Source organism: Nyctibius grandis, chromosome 4, assembly GCF_013368605.1.
Source record: "Nyctibius grandis isolate bNycGra1 chromosome 4, bNycGra1.pri, whole genome shotgun sequence".
NCBI lineage: Eukaryota > Metazoa > Chordata > Aves > Nyctibiiformes > Nyctibiidae > Nyctibius > Nyctibius grandis.
In genome coordinates, this window is record NC_090661.1 from 63,684,559 (window position 1) to 63,696,646 (window position 12,088).

The window sequence follows — 12,088 nt, forward strand, 5'->3', positions numbered from 1 at the left end:
GTAGTGTATTTTACAGTTGGAGAAACAACTGGGGAAACATAGGAAGTGGGCTAACTTTCAGGACCTAAAACCTTCTTCAGGGTAAGAAGGAGAAGGTCATGCCCTGGCAAATGGCACTCCAACAGTCCTGCTCTCTAAATTTTAGATTAGTATTAACTAATGTGATCTCTGATTCCCTCTTCAGGAACTTCTCCTCTGATGTCAATTGACAACTACAAAAAAAGCCACTGCTGTAAATCTTTGAAAGGAATTGCATTCTCCTGTGGGCAGAAATCATGCTGAAAAACAATATTTCTGCAGATAGCCGTGACCAGCTGTGGCTATAAGCAATATTCACAGGACCAGCTTACTGCTTACAGCCCATGGAGGGTCTTTTCCCTAAACCTATGAGAACAATTTGGCTGTTAAAAGTGACATTAGATTTTGTCCTAAATGCTTACAAATTCAGAGATTTGTTATGACTTCAAATTCTGTTTCAACCAAATGCTTAAGCAGGTACTTAACTTCAAGCACCAGATATTCCCTGGAAGACAACAGTAAATCTACATGGTTGTGCTAGCCCCAGATTTGAGCTCTGATGGGGTAGAAGCCTCTTGTCTTCCCTCCCCAACCTTCTTATTTACCAGGCAATATAGATATGCATGGTTTGCACTTGTGTTGCAACAATTTGAGTCTCAGCTCAAAAACAGCTGCCACAGGCAGTGTCTGTGTACTCACAAAAATTCTTCTTCAACCTGAACTTAACTGCTTGCTTAAGTTTGCTGCTGAATCAGGGTCTTCCGTGTAACGTGTACCCAGGGATAGCTGCCTAATTGTAGTATGACTTTACTGCTTTGCCATGAAAATCCCACACTCATCGGAATGACTCTTCTTAATAATTGGATCTACTTCTCATCTCAACCACCCACCTTATTTGTTAAAGCAGTGGCCAAGCAAAACTGAACGCAACAACAAAGTCACTAGTGAGCTTTGTGAAAATAACAGTTCTCCCTTTTCACAGCAAAATTCATCAGTCCTGGAACTCCTGCACATGAGTGGGGAAAACAGAACCATTCAACACTTGAACTACCTGTAAAATAACTCACCTGTTTGAGCTCCTTGCTATGGTTATAGAGATACATACAATGCAAATGTTTACGGTGATTTTGCATGTCCTATATGAAATAAATATCACAAGTAAATTCTAATGCTCAAAACTGATTAGCATACAACATTAGGGACCAAATTAGTTACATTTATAAACGCACAAGCGTTACTACTACCCAGCCTAATTTCTCAGTATGCAAGCTTCAGCAAGTACTAACTACACCACACTTCAGGAGTCATAATAAATGTTGGTCATGCCAAAATCTAAGAAGAAACAAAACCACAAAAAATTCTCCACCATCCTTCCAAATGATACACAGTTTTTGACAGATACTGTAACAATATAGTGGCTTCATGACATTCATTAACACTGTCCAATATTAAACATCAAGTCTGGAACACAAGTCCCTATGTTCTAAATCAACTCAAAATCAGAGCAGGAGCAACAGGTTAGTCAGCACTGTGTCCACACATAGCAAAAGCAGAGACAGCAAGAGTCTGTACCTAGACCAGAGCTGCAATTGCTCACAATAAAGTGAGAACAGGGGCAGTTTTACTGGTAAAAGGGAGGAGAGGGAGAGAAGAGGGATGGGACACAACCCCAGTTACAACTGTTGTTGCAGAATAGTTTGAAGTAGTAGCCTAGACTCTGTAGCCTGGTCTTGCCAGCACAGTCCCCAACAATTAGCCCTTCCTGAAAGGCAGTGATAGCATGTAGGAGCTCTGCTAGCAAGAGCAGGTTATAGATTGTGCCTGCACAGGACAGAAAGTTTACTGTGCTAATGGCACATGGGCCCATTCATTCTCTGTATACTAATACAAGTATTTCTGCCAGTTACTCGTGGAAGAAGTGGATGATTCACAAATACATCTTTCAGGAAAGAAAAGATCTCACACACTCAATACCCTGACTCAACTTCAGCTCACACTACTGAATAATAAAATCTAGATCCTGTCCTGGAAATTTGCTTACACTTTAGATCATGCCACTTTTCTCATCTTGCAAAGAGGTTCGTGAAGAGGATCTTCCTAGCAACAGCTCCTTCTCATGGATCAGGCTATCTAGCAGGTCCTCCTGTCTGTAGTTGTGATAAACCTTCAGGAAAGCCAGAATGGTAATTCCCAGCCAAGTCAGCCAGGCAGCCCAGAGACCAAACTAGAGAAGAAAAGAAATGATAAGGAGGTCAGCACTGTATTGTAAAAACAAAGTCAACTGTCCAGGTGAATATCAAAATCTCAGCTGGGCCAAAACCCATGAAGTCACTCCAAGTCACACCCAGTAAGTCCTGGCCCCACTGTTCCTCAATTGTCTCAAGTTATTCCTAGCTCAAAAGGAAAAACTCTTTATGTACTAGAAAAAAAATGAAGCAAAAATGCACTAAGTACAATAATGAAAAAAAAGAAATCTGTATAATCCAGGTGCATCCGTTGAACTTCACATATCTGACATTCTGTCTGGGCCATAATTCTTGGGATTATTTCACTTTTGTTACTTTAGAACTGCAATATGTTTTAAGACATTTTCCAAAACTTTATTCCCAAGTCCTTTGTGTCTCCCACTACCCCTGGAGGAGTATAAATTTTAAGGTATTTTGGTTCAAGATATTGCTGAGAAAAACTTACCAATTGAATCGTTACACTGTGGGGTAACTAGTTCACATTCGCATGAACTCAGACAGCAAGAGAAGTCCACTCCAATCCCTCCTAGTTCCTGGTGGCTCATTTATACCTGGCATGAGATACCTGGGCTTAAAGCCTCATATCCACAATAGGTTCCATCACTAACTTGTCAGTCTCTTTTGCTTAACTTCATAGAAATAATTACACTTTGATTCATACAGGTACTTGAATGTTGGCCTCCCCATCTCAGAGGAGGCTCATGTGTAGTAAGGCTTTCTGGCAGAAATTCCGTTTTAACTCTATGATGCCTTTAGCAAAGACACATGAATTGAATCTCTGTATTCCAGTTTTGACATATTGCCTTTTTAATTAAAAAAATATAACAACTTAAACACTTCCAGACAGTAATACAGCTGTTTAATAGCCCATTTAGATAGAAAGGACTACTGTTTTTTAAAGGGAGTTTATGTTCCTATATATCTTATGCACTTTGGAAATTCTCTTAAGTATTTCTGCCCATACTTACAATTACCTCAGTTCACCAGTAAGGAATATTTTTGAATTATTCCACAAAACTTGGAAACAGAGATATTAATTTGGCCTTATATGACCATATATAAAGAAGTGGAAGCTTTGCATTCATTTCTGAAGCACCACTTCATTAATGAAATATTATCTTAAAGGCATTCGAATATCTGCTACTGCTGTGGTCTTCCCCGTATATTTAATATGAAAGAATCTACATGGATTTAGCCAAATTCGGTGAAATTCCCAGAGTCATTCTGAATGGAGGAAAGTAGACAGAGACAGGATCTGTGTACATATGTCTGTGTGTTTGTACATGCACAGGTACATGTGCCAAATATCCAAAACTTTAATTAAGCTGCCTGTTCGTCCCTTCTAGATTTTATCCAGAGTCCGTATTTGTGATTCTTAAATTGTCAGCAGTCTTGATATCTCCATTCAGACCACTGCTTCTAAGGAAAAACCTACTGTAGGAAGTTATTGCACTTATAAGGAAACATTTGCTTTAGCCAGTAAGTCTAGTCTATTCTTGGGTTTTTCTTTCTATTGCTTCAAAGAAGCTTATTTGCCTTCCATAGACAGACCCATTCTCGTGCCTTCCTCCAACTCTTATTACCACTCCCAAGATATCAGAAGACAATGATGCAGGATTTTGTTCCCTGTTTAGTCCTTTCTTCAAACGGTCACAATTGGGATTCATTTTAACACTACCAGGTTCAGCTTTTGAAGACAAATGGTGTTTCCCTGGAGTTGTAACGCTCCCAGGTTCCTCATACCTGGGTGTTTTCAGAGCTTGGAGGCTGCACCTTGCAGGCTAGCTCTATCCAGGAACACCTGGAGGGATGTGGATCAGTGTGGGGAGCTGCATCTAACTGCTTGGACTGATCTTTCTACGCTGTGATGTGTTAACTCTCCTTCAACTGAAGTTCTAGGTGCATGGACCTTGACTTTTTAGGCATGGCTCCCTGTTGGAGAAATCTCTTCTCCTGCATATAGATAACAAACTGTCCATCCTGAAATCACAGGGTGGACATGGACATTTAGTTCCCATGAACTCAAAGCGATAGACAGGTATCAGGTTTACTTCTGCTACCGTCTCACTACCTGGCAGATTAGGAGTTAATGGTAAATTCTGCCACAAAATACAGCCTGGCCTTGGGCTAGCATGACATAAAGGGGTTAGTTTTATGATATATTTCTATCCTACATGCAGGTATGTCTGAGCTGGGTGTCTGGGTGCCAGTGCTGGCAACAAAGACACAAAACCAGCTTGTGTCCTAGAGGCACAGTTACCTTCACAGAGTGTCCCAGGCAAGCTAGTGCCTCTTCCCATGCGGGACAACATAAGAAGCATGCATATGGGTGCAGTCCTGCATGGATCAGGCTATCCTCCTTGCAGAACTGGTGTGTGCTCACATGTACAAGTGCTCAAGTCCCAGTGTTCACTAACTTATAGTGTTGACTTAAAGCTACCATATTCAACAGAAAGTTCTGACAGCCTTAGAGGTCTAGTTCTCAAAGATCCATCAGAAAACAGCCCTATCGAAATGACAGTAATTATTTGCAATGGTCTGGTATTTATATGAGCCTAGGTGATCTCAGACAAACTCATGGAAGGCAAAGCTAATATCTCCTTGATCTGTTGTAGGTCAGACATTATTCTGAACAGCAATGAAGAGCTCCATGACACCAGGGTGTTGCAACCTTTCCAGAGCTCATCTTTTGGAGTAACGATACATTTTCCATCGTGAGTAACAAGATCAGTGGCAGAGTCAGATTTTGACATGTCCACATTCAAAGCTATCTGTTCTTAATTTAAAATGCAAATGTGCCCATCACTATTATCCTGATTCAGCACTTGCTGAAGTCAGTGGAAACATTCACATTGATTTCAGAGGGTGGTAGTTCAGCTCCAGCAATCCCAGATCAAGAAGCAAATGGTAAATGAACTGGAATAGAACCGTGACCTAGTGCAACCTACCTGTGCAATAGCAAACTGGTCATAGAAAGCAGAGTTTTCTAAGTTCAGTTCAAGATCTATATCCTGTAACTCTTCACAGCTACCCATGGAAGGCATTTGGAGGGAAAAAAGAAAATTATTCAGAGATTCCAAACAGGCAAACCAAACATAAAATGAAGCAATATCTTAAATGTGTTTCAAACAGCCACAATGGCATGTTCTATCAAAAGATATTTAACTTGTTGCAGTAACCAGGCTGCTTGCCAATCTTCTCTAAACTAGGCTAAAAGCAACACATAATTAATATTTTCTTTAAAAAAAAAATGTATAATTATGTAAGTGATAGTACCAATCTTCCATAAGTGGAACTGTAATAGTTGTTATGAAAAGAGTATACTTAAAACCCTCTTCTCCTGCTACCCCTGAGCCTCCCACATATACACATCTGGCATTACCCCAGGTTGGCGCTTCACCCCTCAATGAAACAAAGTGTATGAGCCCCCATTACCTTTTGACTTCATCAGGAAAAGCCTCAGAAGAAGGGATTGTGTGGGTGTTTTTGTTTCAGATGCTCCAGCAAGGAGACGATACTCTGATGGTAAGATAGAGGCTGCCTAACTTGGACTTTTACTGGTGTGAAAAAAATCCCATGATTTTGAGGTTGTCTTTCTATCTCTTGCTTGATTTCTGCAGCCTGTTCTCTCTCCTTTTCAGTGCTGTCGGTCATCTTGGGTTCTTATCCAAATATTCGATTAGGCGTTTTTTGTAATAGAACTTTTAACCGAATATTCGAATAATTCGATTAATCGTTGCAGCCCTAAACAGAATATTTACTATGGCATTTTACAACATATGACAATGTGCAACATAAATGTATGCTTTAAATAGTACTTTTATTCAATATCATATGACATAAAATGTCACCTTTTCCTCTCTCTTCATTGTTATTTGTTTGATAGGAAAATATCTACCTCAATTTATCGTGTTTCCTATAAGGAGCATAAGCATCATGGGATACAGTAGACCATTTTAGGATCTGTACATTTTGTGCACTGTAAGAACATGACTTTGCACTTACAAAGTCCTTTCCATTCTTTGGCTCTCAGGGCAAACACAGCACCTCTATGAGGCCAGCATTTTTATACCAATTTTTGGATGATGGTGCATTGTGGCACAGGCAGGATGAGTGACTTGCCCACTGTCACACAGTGGGTTGGCGGCAGAGACAGGACAGCAAGCCAGGAGCCCTGACTCCCAGTCCCCTGACCTGCTCACAAGACTGCATTCCCACTATTCTTACAGCATTTCTGAATCTAGCTCTCCTTTGGAAATGAAAATTTTTAAACTAATGAATTTCTTTTGCATATAATCATGACTCTTAAAAGACCACAAAACAAAACACCATGGAAACTGTACTTTTCTTTGTGGGGAACTAAATGCAAAAAAAGTTTAGTTTGCTTTTTTGTTCCAGATGAAAAAAATCTGGATTTCCACATCACAGACACCTTCTCCCCCTTGCACACCTTGCATGTAATAACCACAGTTTGTAACACCACTGTTCATTTGTGCATATATGGAAAAAAAAAGGAAGAAAATGTATTCTTCAATACTAACCTATTTGGCATGGTTCCTTTTTCAGTAATTGCATCACACCACATGTTAAATCCTACACTCACTATAGTGCTAGCAATAAATGTGATAAACACCACAAAGGCGCTGATCAGCAGATTCAGGAAGGCATAAAAGAAAGAGCTGCAATAAAAGGGAAGAAAAATGTAACTCATAAACAGCTGAAACACAACATCAGCAGTCTCGCTAAGCAGCATACACTGGGCACAAAGATATCAGTTTCCATTTGAAATACATCTGCTTTAATTAAGAACACCTAATACATTGAAAAACTATGGATTATGATTTTGAGTCACATTATCTTCATTTGTAAGAGCTTTTGCTTTTGATTTTTTTTTCACCATAAGAGGATGGGACTTTAAATCATAAGTACTAAGTGGCGGTTGTTCATATACAGCGTGGCTTTCATTAGCTGTAATGATGAAAATCACCATTGTTAAAATAAATGTCATTAGCTCAAATTATATAGTAACTGGAGCTAAAATTATTTCATGACTAAAGTGATAATTGGAACAAAAATTGCCTAGGAGAGGGAAACTAAAAATAAAACAACACAGTACTGATAGCTATTATCATTTTAAGCAATGTAACACAAAGTACTGCCATCATAGGACACAAATCTCAGTTTGATGGGCAGTTTGCAGAGCAGGCCAGCTTCTCCTGGGACTTCTCTGGCTTTGGTGTCAGTACCGTTAGTTCTGCCAGCTGAATGCCAATTTAGTTCAGCCCTGTTAAGTCTGCCCAACCAGGGCCAGCCCTAGGCTCGCGCTGTGTTAGGCGTGGCAGGGGGTGGAATACTTAGGGTAGTCCCACAAGGCCAAGGAATTGTCTACTCATCTTCCAGCCTCGCTGCTTAACTCTTCCCATTAATCCTGGTTAGTGAAAACTATAATCCTTTTCTCATTCATCTGACCAAGTCCTTCACTACTTGAAACTGCTCTAGGTGGCACTCAGGAAGTCTCATTATCTAAAAACTGAACATCTATTCTAGGTTGGATAAAGACTGGCAACTCCAGGAGGCAGGTCATCCTATTCAGGTTAGGTGGTAAGGATGAATATGACAAATTTCCCACCAGTGCCCCTTTCATTATGCTGAGCACAGAAGGAGTCTACTCGTCCCAGAGAAAAAAAAAACAGTAATTTCTTTTCCCTGGTGGCTCATTAAATTAAAAGTCAAGAGGCTTTTTGAGTCAGTGTTTGAATCCTAGGAAGGTTCTGGGCTGGTCAGTCCTAATTTGTACTGGTGAGACATCTGTGACCTCAAGAGGACTTCTTTAAAATTAGATGAGGAAACAATTACCAGTGGGGTTAGGATGTTTGTTTCTGGGTTGACATGGCTTTAGAGGGGCTGTCTAGGCTCTCTCCAAAGTGACAATCATCCCATGCCAACACTGATAGAAAGGAAGTTAAGTAAATCACCTTCCAGGATTACCCTTACAGTCTGTAGTGGGAGCTGGATGCCAGGACAGCTGACTTCTAGATGAACATTGAGATGAATCCTACTCTTACCTTTGGCTTCACTGGACTTAGTGGACTAGATCAGCTCACCTCTGTAGAGTGCCGGGGTCACCCATACAGCAGAAGGAGCTGGTATAAGCAACACCATGGTTTTGCATGTTCACTGTCCCTGCCCTGATTTCAGCCTAAATTTCATTCCAAGCATTGCTAAAGCCATGCCCACTGAGTATACCTTATCATGGTGTGCTGGCCTGAAAGGCAGAAAAGACTTGAGCTGTCCACTGAATAAAAACAGAGTTGACACCAGAATTTGTAACAGCTCTAGAAAAGGAACTGTTCCCAGGAGCATTCAGTGGATCATTGCCAGTCTGGGACCTCTAGTCCTCCCTCTACTTCCTACCCTCAAACACAGAAGAGGTGTCAAGGTCCAGAATCAGACCTTCCACTGACAAAGCAAGGCTGGGAGTTTTATTTGATTTGCATCAGGCAAACTGTAATCACCACGTACTGGAGGTTCCTCAGGCCAGGGCATCCTGGTAGAGAACTGTGCTAATTTGACTCTCTACCTCACCTATTTTTTTGCTTAGATCAGAATTTCAAGCTACGCATTCCAGATTGAGTCGGTACCCTGTAATGATAAATGCTTACACTCAAAGTAGAAGTCACTTTGCAGTCCTAGTAGTGAAGGATCTGAGTTGTACCTCCACCTTCCAGCTGAGCTGGATAGTCCTAGGCCCAGAGCATGGCTGGCAGCCAGCACTTGCTTTTCCTGCTCCTGCAGGCTACTCGAGCTCTGTCTGTCCCAGAGGCAAGGGGTACTGAGACTCTGTAAAGGAGGATTTTTAGCAGTCCTAACTATCTGACAGCAAGCATTCGAAGCCATTGCACATGAAGACTGGCCACCTTGCTAGGATGAATAGGGTGCTAACCCTGACTTCCTCAGGTCAACTTACTCCAGAGCTGGCCCAGCAGCAGTGATCCTAAAGGGATAATTTTCAAAGGCCTGCTCAACAGTTTTGAACTAAATATCCACATTTGGAAGCAGACCAAACATATGATCCAAATTTCGCTATTACAAGGTTTTTACTGTTGGTTTCTTCCAAAAATTAACTAGTTCTGAACTTCAAACTGAAAAAAGCATCCAGATTCAACTAATCCTCTGTATGTATCTGATCACCTGAAGAAGCTGAATTTAAATGTATGGTTATATGTATGATTAAATGTTATGGTGTTATATATATATATATATATTTAAATATATGGTTAGTCCACGGTTACATTTAGATTTTTAAGGTGAGTTTTAATATGGAAATAAGTTTCTGATCTATACTTGCTATACCATGCTTTAGTATTAGGCAGCTTGAGAGTTGTCAGAAAGAACCAGAGAGACAACATGGCTACCCTGTCCCCGATACTACCAACATCAGGGTGTTGTACAAGCTCAGATGTGCATAACAGGCACTGACTCAAGGAACCTCCAATCCAAATAGACCTGAACACGAATGATTTACCCTTGGCATGGTTGCTAAACCTGGGAAAATGGCTTTCCTAGGCTGAGCAGCCACCAGTGCATGCTCCCACCTTCCCATCTTTGTGCAGCTGGATGCTTGGAGGGCCATGGCTCCGTAGCACCCACAGGCTAGGTAACCTGTGCCAGGGGCTCTACCCAAGGTGACAGAACAGGTCACTGGAGAGCCAAGCATGGAGACCAGTGGTCCTGAGCTCCTGCCTGGACCACCAAGCCTCTCACTATTCCTGCTGGGGTTTGATGCCCCTTGGTTTGTCTGAGCGCAGTAACCAGCTGCCAGTGCAGCCCTGCGGCTGCTGCAGGGAGTGTTCGGTGCTGCTCTCGTGTTGTAACCAAGCAATAGTTGTTCCCTGCAATAGTTGCCATGTCCACCACAAAAGCAGGATAAAAATAGAGGGGGGTCACCAACTGCTCCCTTCTGCCCCACCATGTACAACCATGTTGTTTCAAGGTTTTTCAGGCACCTGGTGTACATCCTGGGAAGGCTCCCTTTTGCAGGGGTGTGTAGTGGGACCACGGGCACCTGTGAACCCCAGACCCCAGCATCGCCCCACATCCCCCAGCACCCTCCATGCCCACCAGAGCATCACCCCACAGCGCACAGCACCCTCCATGCCCACCACAGCTGAACAGGCCAGACACCTCTCCCAGACTGCCAAAGGGCAGCGAGCACACAGCAGTGAATCTGGCCCCCTAACCCAAACCCCTGCAGGGGAGCATCCTCTGGAGAGGGCCCTGGATACAGGTGGGGGTGTATGTGGTGTGTGTGCAGACAGACGCAGGAGATACAGCACCTCACCCCAAACCCCTCTAGGGAGCAGGATGATCTGGATGGTGCAAAGCCCCATGCTTCACCCCCAGGCTGCTCCCACTTGCCCCAGCCTGCGGGAGGGATGGGCACCCCCTGCCCTCCCCAGGGGTACTTACTCCTCGTGCCCTTTGCAGAGGAAGAAGAGGGTCCTCCAGGCCTGCACTGTGGCCAGCAGCAGGGAGAGGAGCCCGGTGAAGATGCTGAAGCGGCAAGCGGCCTCGGGCCCCCACTCCTGCACGGTGAAGCGCTGCCTCTCCACCGTCAGGTTGGCGTTGAGCCACATGCCCTCGGTGAAGAGCAGGCACCGGCCGTGGAAGTCGTTGCCATTCTCGGAGAGCGGCACCACCACGATGAAGCTGAAGAGGAAGGCCAGGAAGTAGCAGATGCACTGAGCGAAGAGGAAATTGCTGAGCGCCATGTCTGCGGCTCTGCGCAGGCAGAGGGAGGGAGGGATGGAGGGAGGGAGGGATGCGGGAGGCAGGGATGCAGGAGGGAGGGATGCAGGAGGGAGGGATGCAGGAGGGTAGGAGGGAGAGATGGAGGAGGGAAGGATGCGGTGGAGGAGGAGGAGGAGGATGGAGGGATGAAGGGAAGAAGCCTGCAGAAGTAGGGGGTGGGGAGGAAGGATGCGCAGTGCAATGCAATGCAATGCAATGCCTCCTCCAGACACGGCTGCTGCCCCTCCCGTGGCCCGAGCTGCTCCTACTGATGGCTTCAGGGCTTACAGAGGAAGCAGAGAGGAAGAGCTGTTGTGGGGGATCCTTCTTCTTCAGGAAAATCTGGCCCCTGATATACCCTGGCGCCCAGGGAGTTAAATCAGTCTGTGCCTCTGCAGCAGGGCTGGGTACCACCTACTCTCAGCGGGGCATCCCCCTAATGCCATAGGACACTGATGTCACCTGTGTTGGCGGCAGTGACATGCACCCCTCCACCGCCAAAAAAAAAGAAACAGCTTCATCCTGGCTGCTGGATCCCAGCAAGTTTTGGCCCCAGTTTCTAAAAATCTGGCCACCAACCTCAGAGGTTGGCAATAAGGGACAGGGCGCACAGTCACCCTGGGACCTGCAGACTGAGTGGTTTTGTTCCTAGCCCAGCTGGTCACCCCCCAACAAGATATTGCAAGTGGCAGCAAGGGCTCACCAGAAGTGCAATAACTTTTGTTGAGCCTTCGTGTCAGTTAGGGGCAGCCCAGGGTTGGGATCATGTGCATTGTCCCCTGGCTGGCAGATGGAGTAGGGGTGAAAGAAAATAACCCAAAGCTCCAGTTGGACATTGAGCTGCGAACAGACCAGCACAGCAATGGCACATGCAAGGCAGGGACAGTTGCCACTCATTCGATTCCCAGGGGTGAGCATCCACCCTGCTCTGCATTGCCAGGGACCAGCCCCCTGCCCTGCACCACTCTTGGAAAGACATCAGAGCATCTCCCCAGCTGTAGGGCCCAAAACTGCATGACCAGGATGCAAGAAAG

The 12,088-nt window shown here is 44.1% G+C and overlaps 1 protein-coding gene across 1 annotated transcript; it reads right to left on the reverse strand.

Moving 5' to 3' along the window:
• Positions 1 to 2,062: 2,062 nt before the first annotated feature.
• Positions 2,063 to 11,035, reverse strand: TMEM179 (transmembrane protein 179). Its single transcript, XM_068399971.1, has 4 exons — positions 10,734 to 11,035; positions 6,806 to 6,943; positions 5,213 to 5,291; positions 2,063 to 2,242 (listed from the first exon to the last, which is right to left on the reverse strand). The coding sequence occupies exons 1-4, from the start codon at positions 11,033 to 11,035 to the stop codon at positions 2,063 to 2,065; spliced, it is 699 nt and encodes a 232-aa protein (XP_068256072.1).
• Positions 11,036 to 12,088: the final 1,053 nt, after the last annotated feature.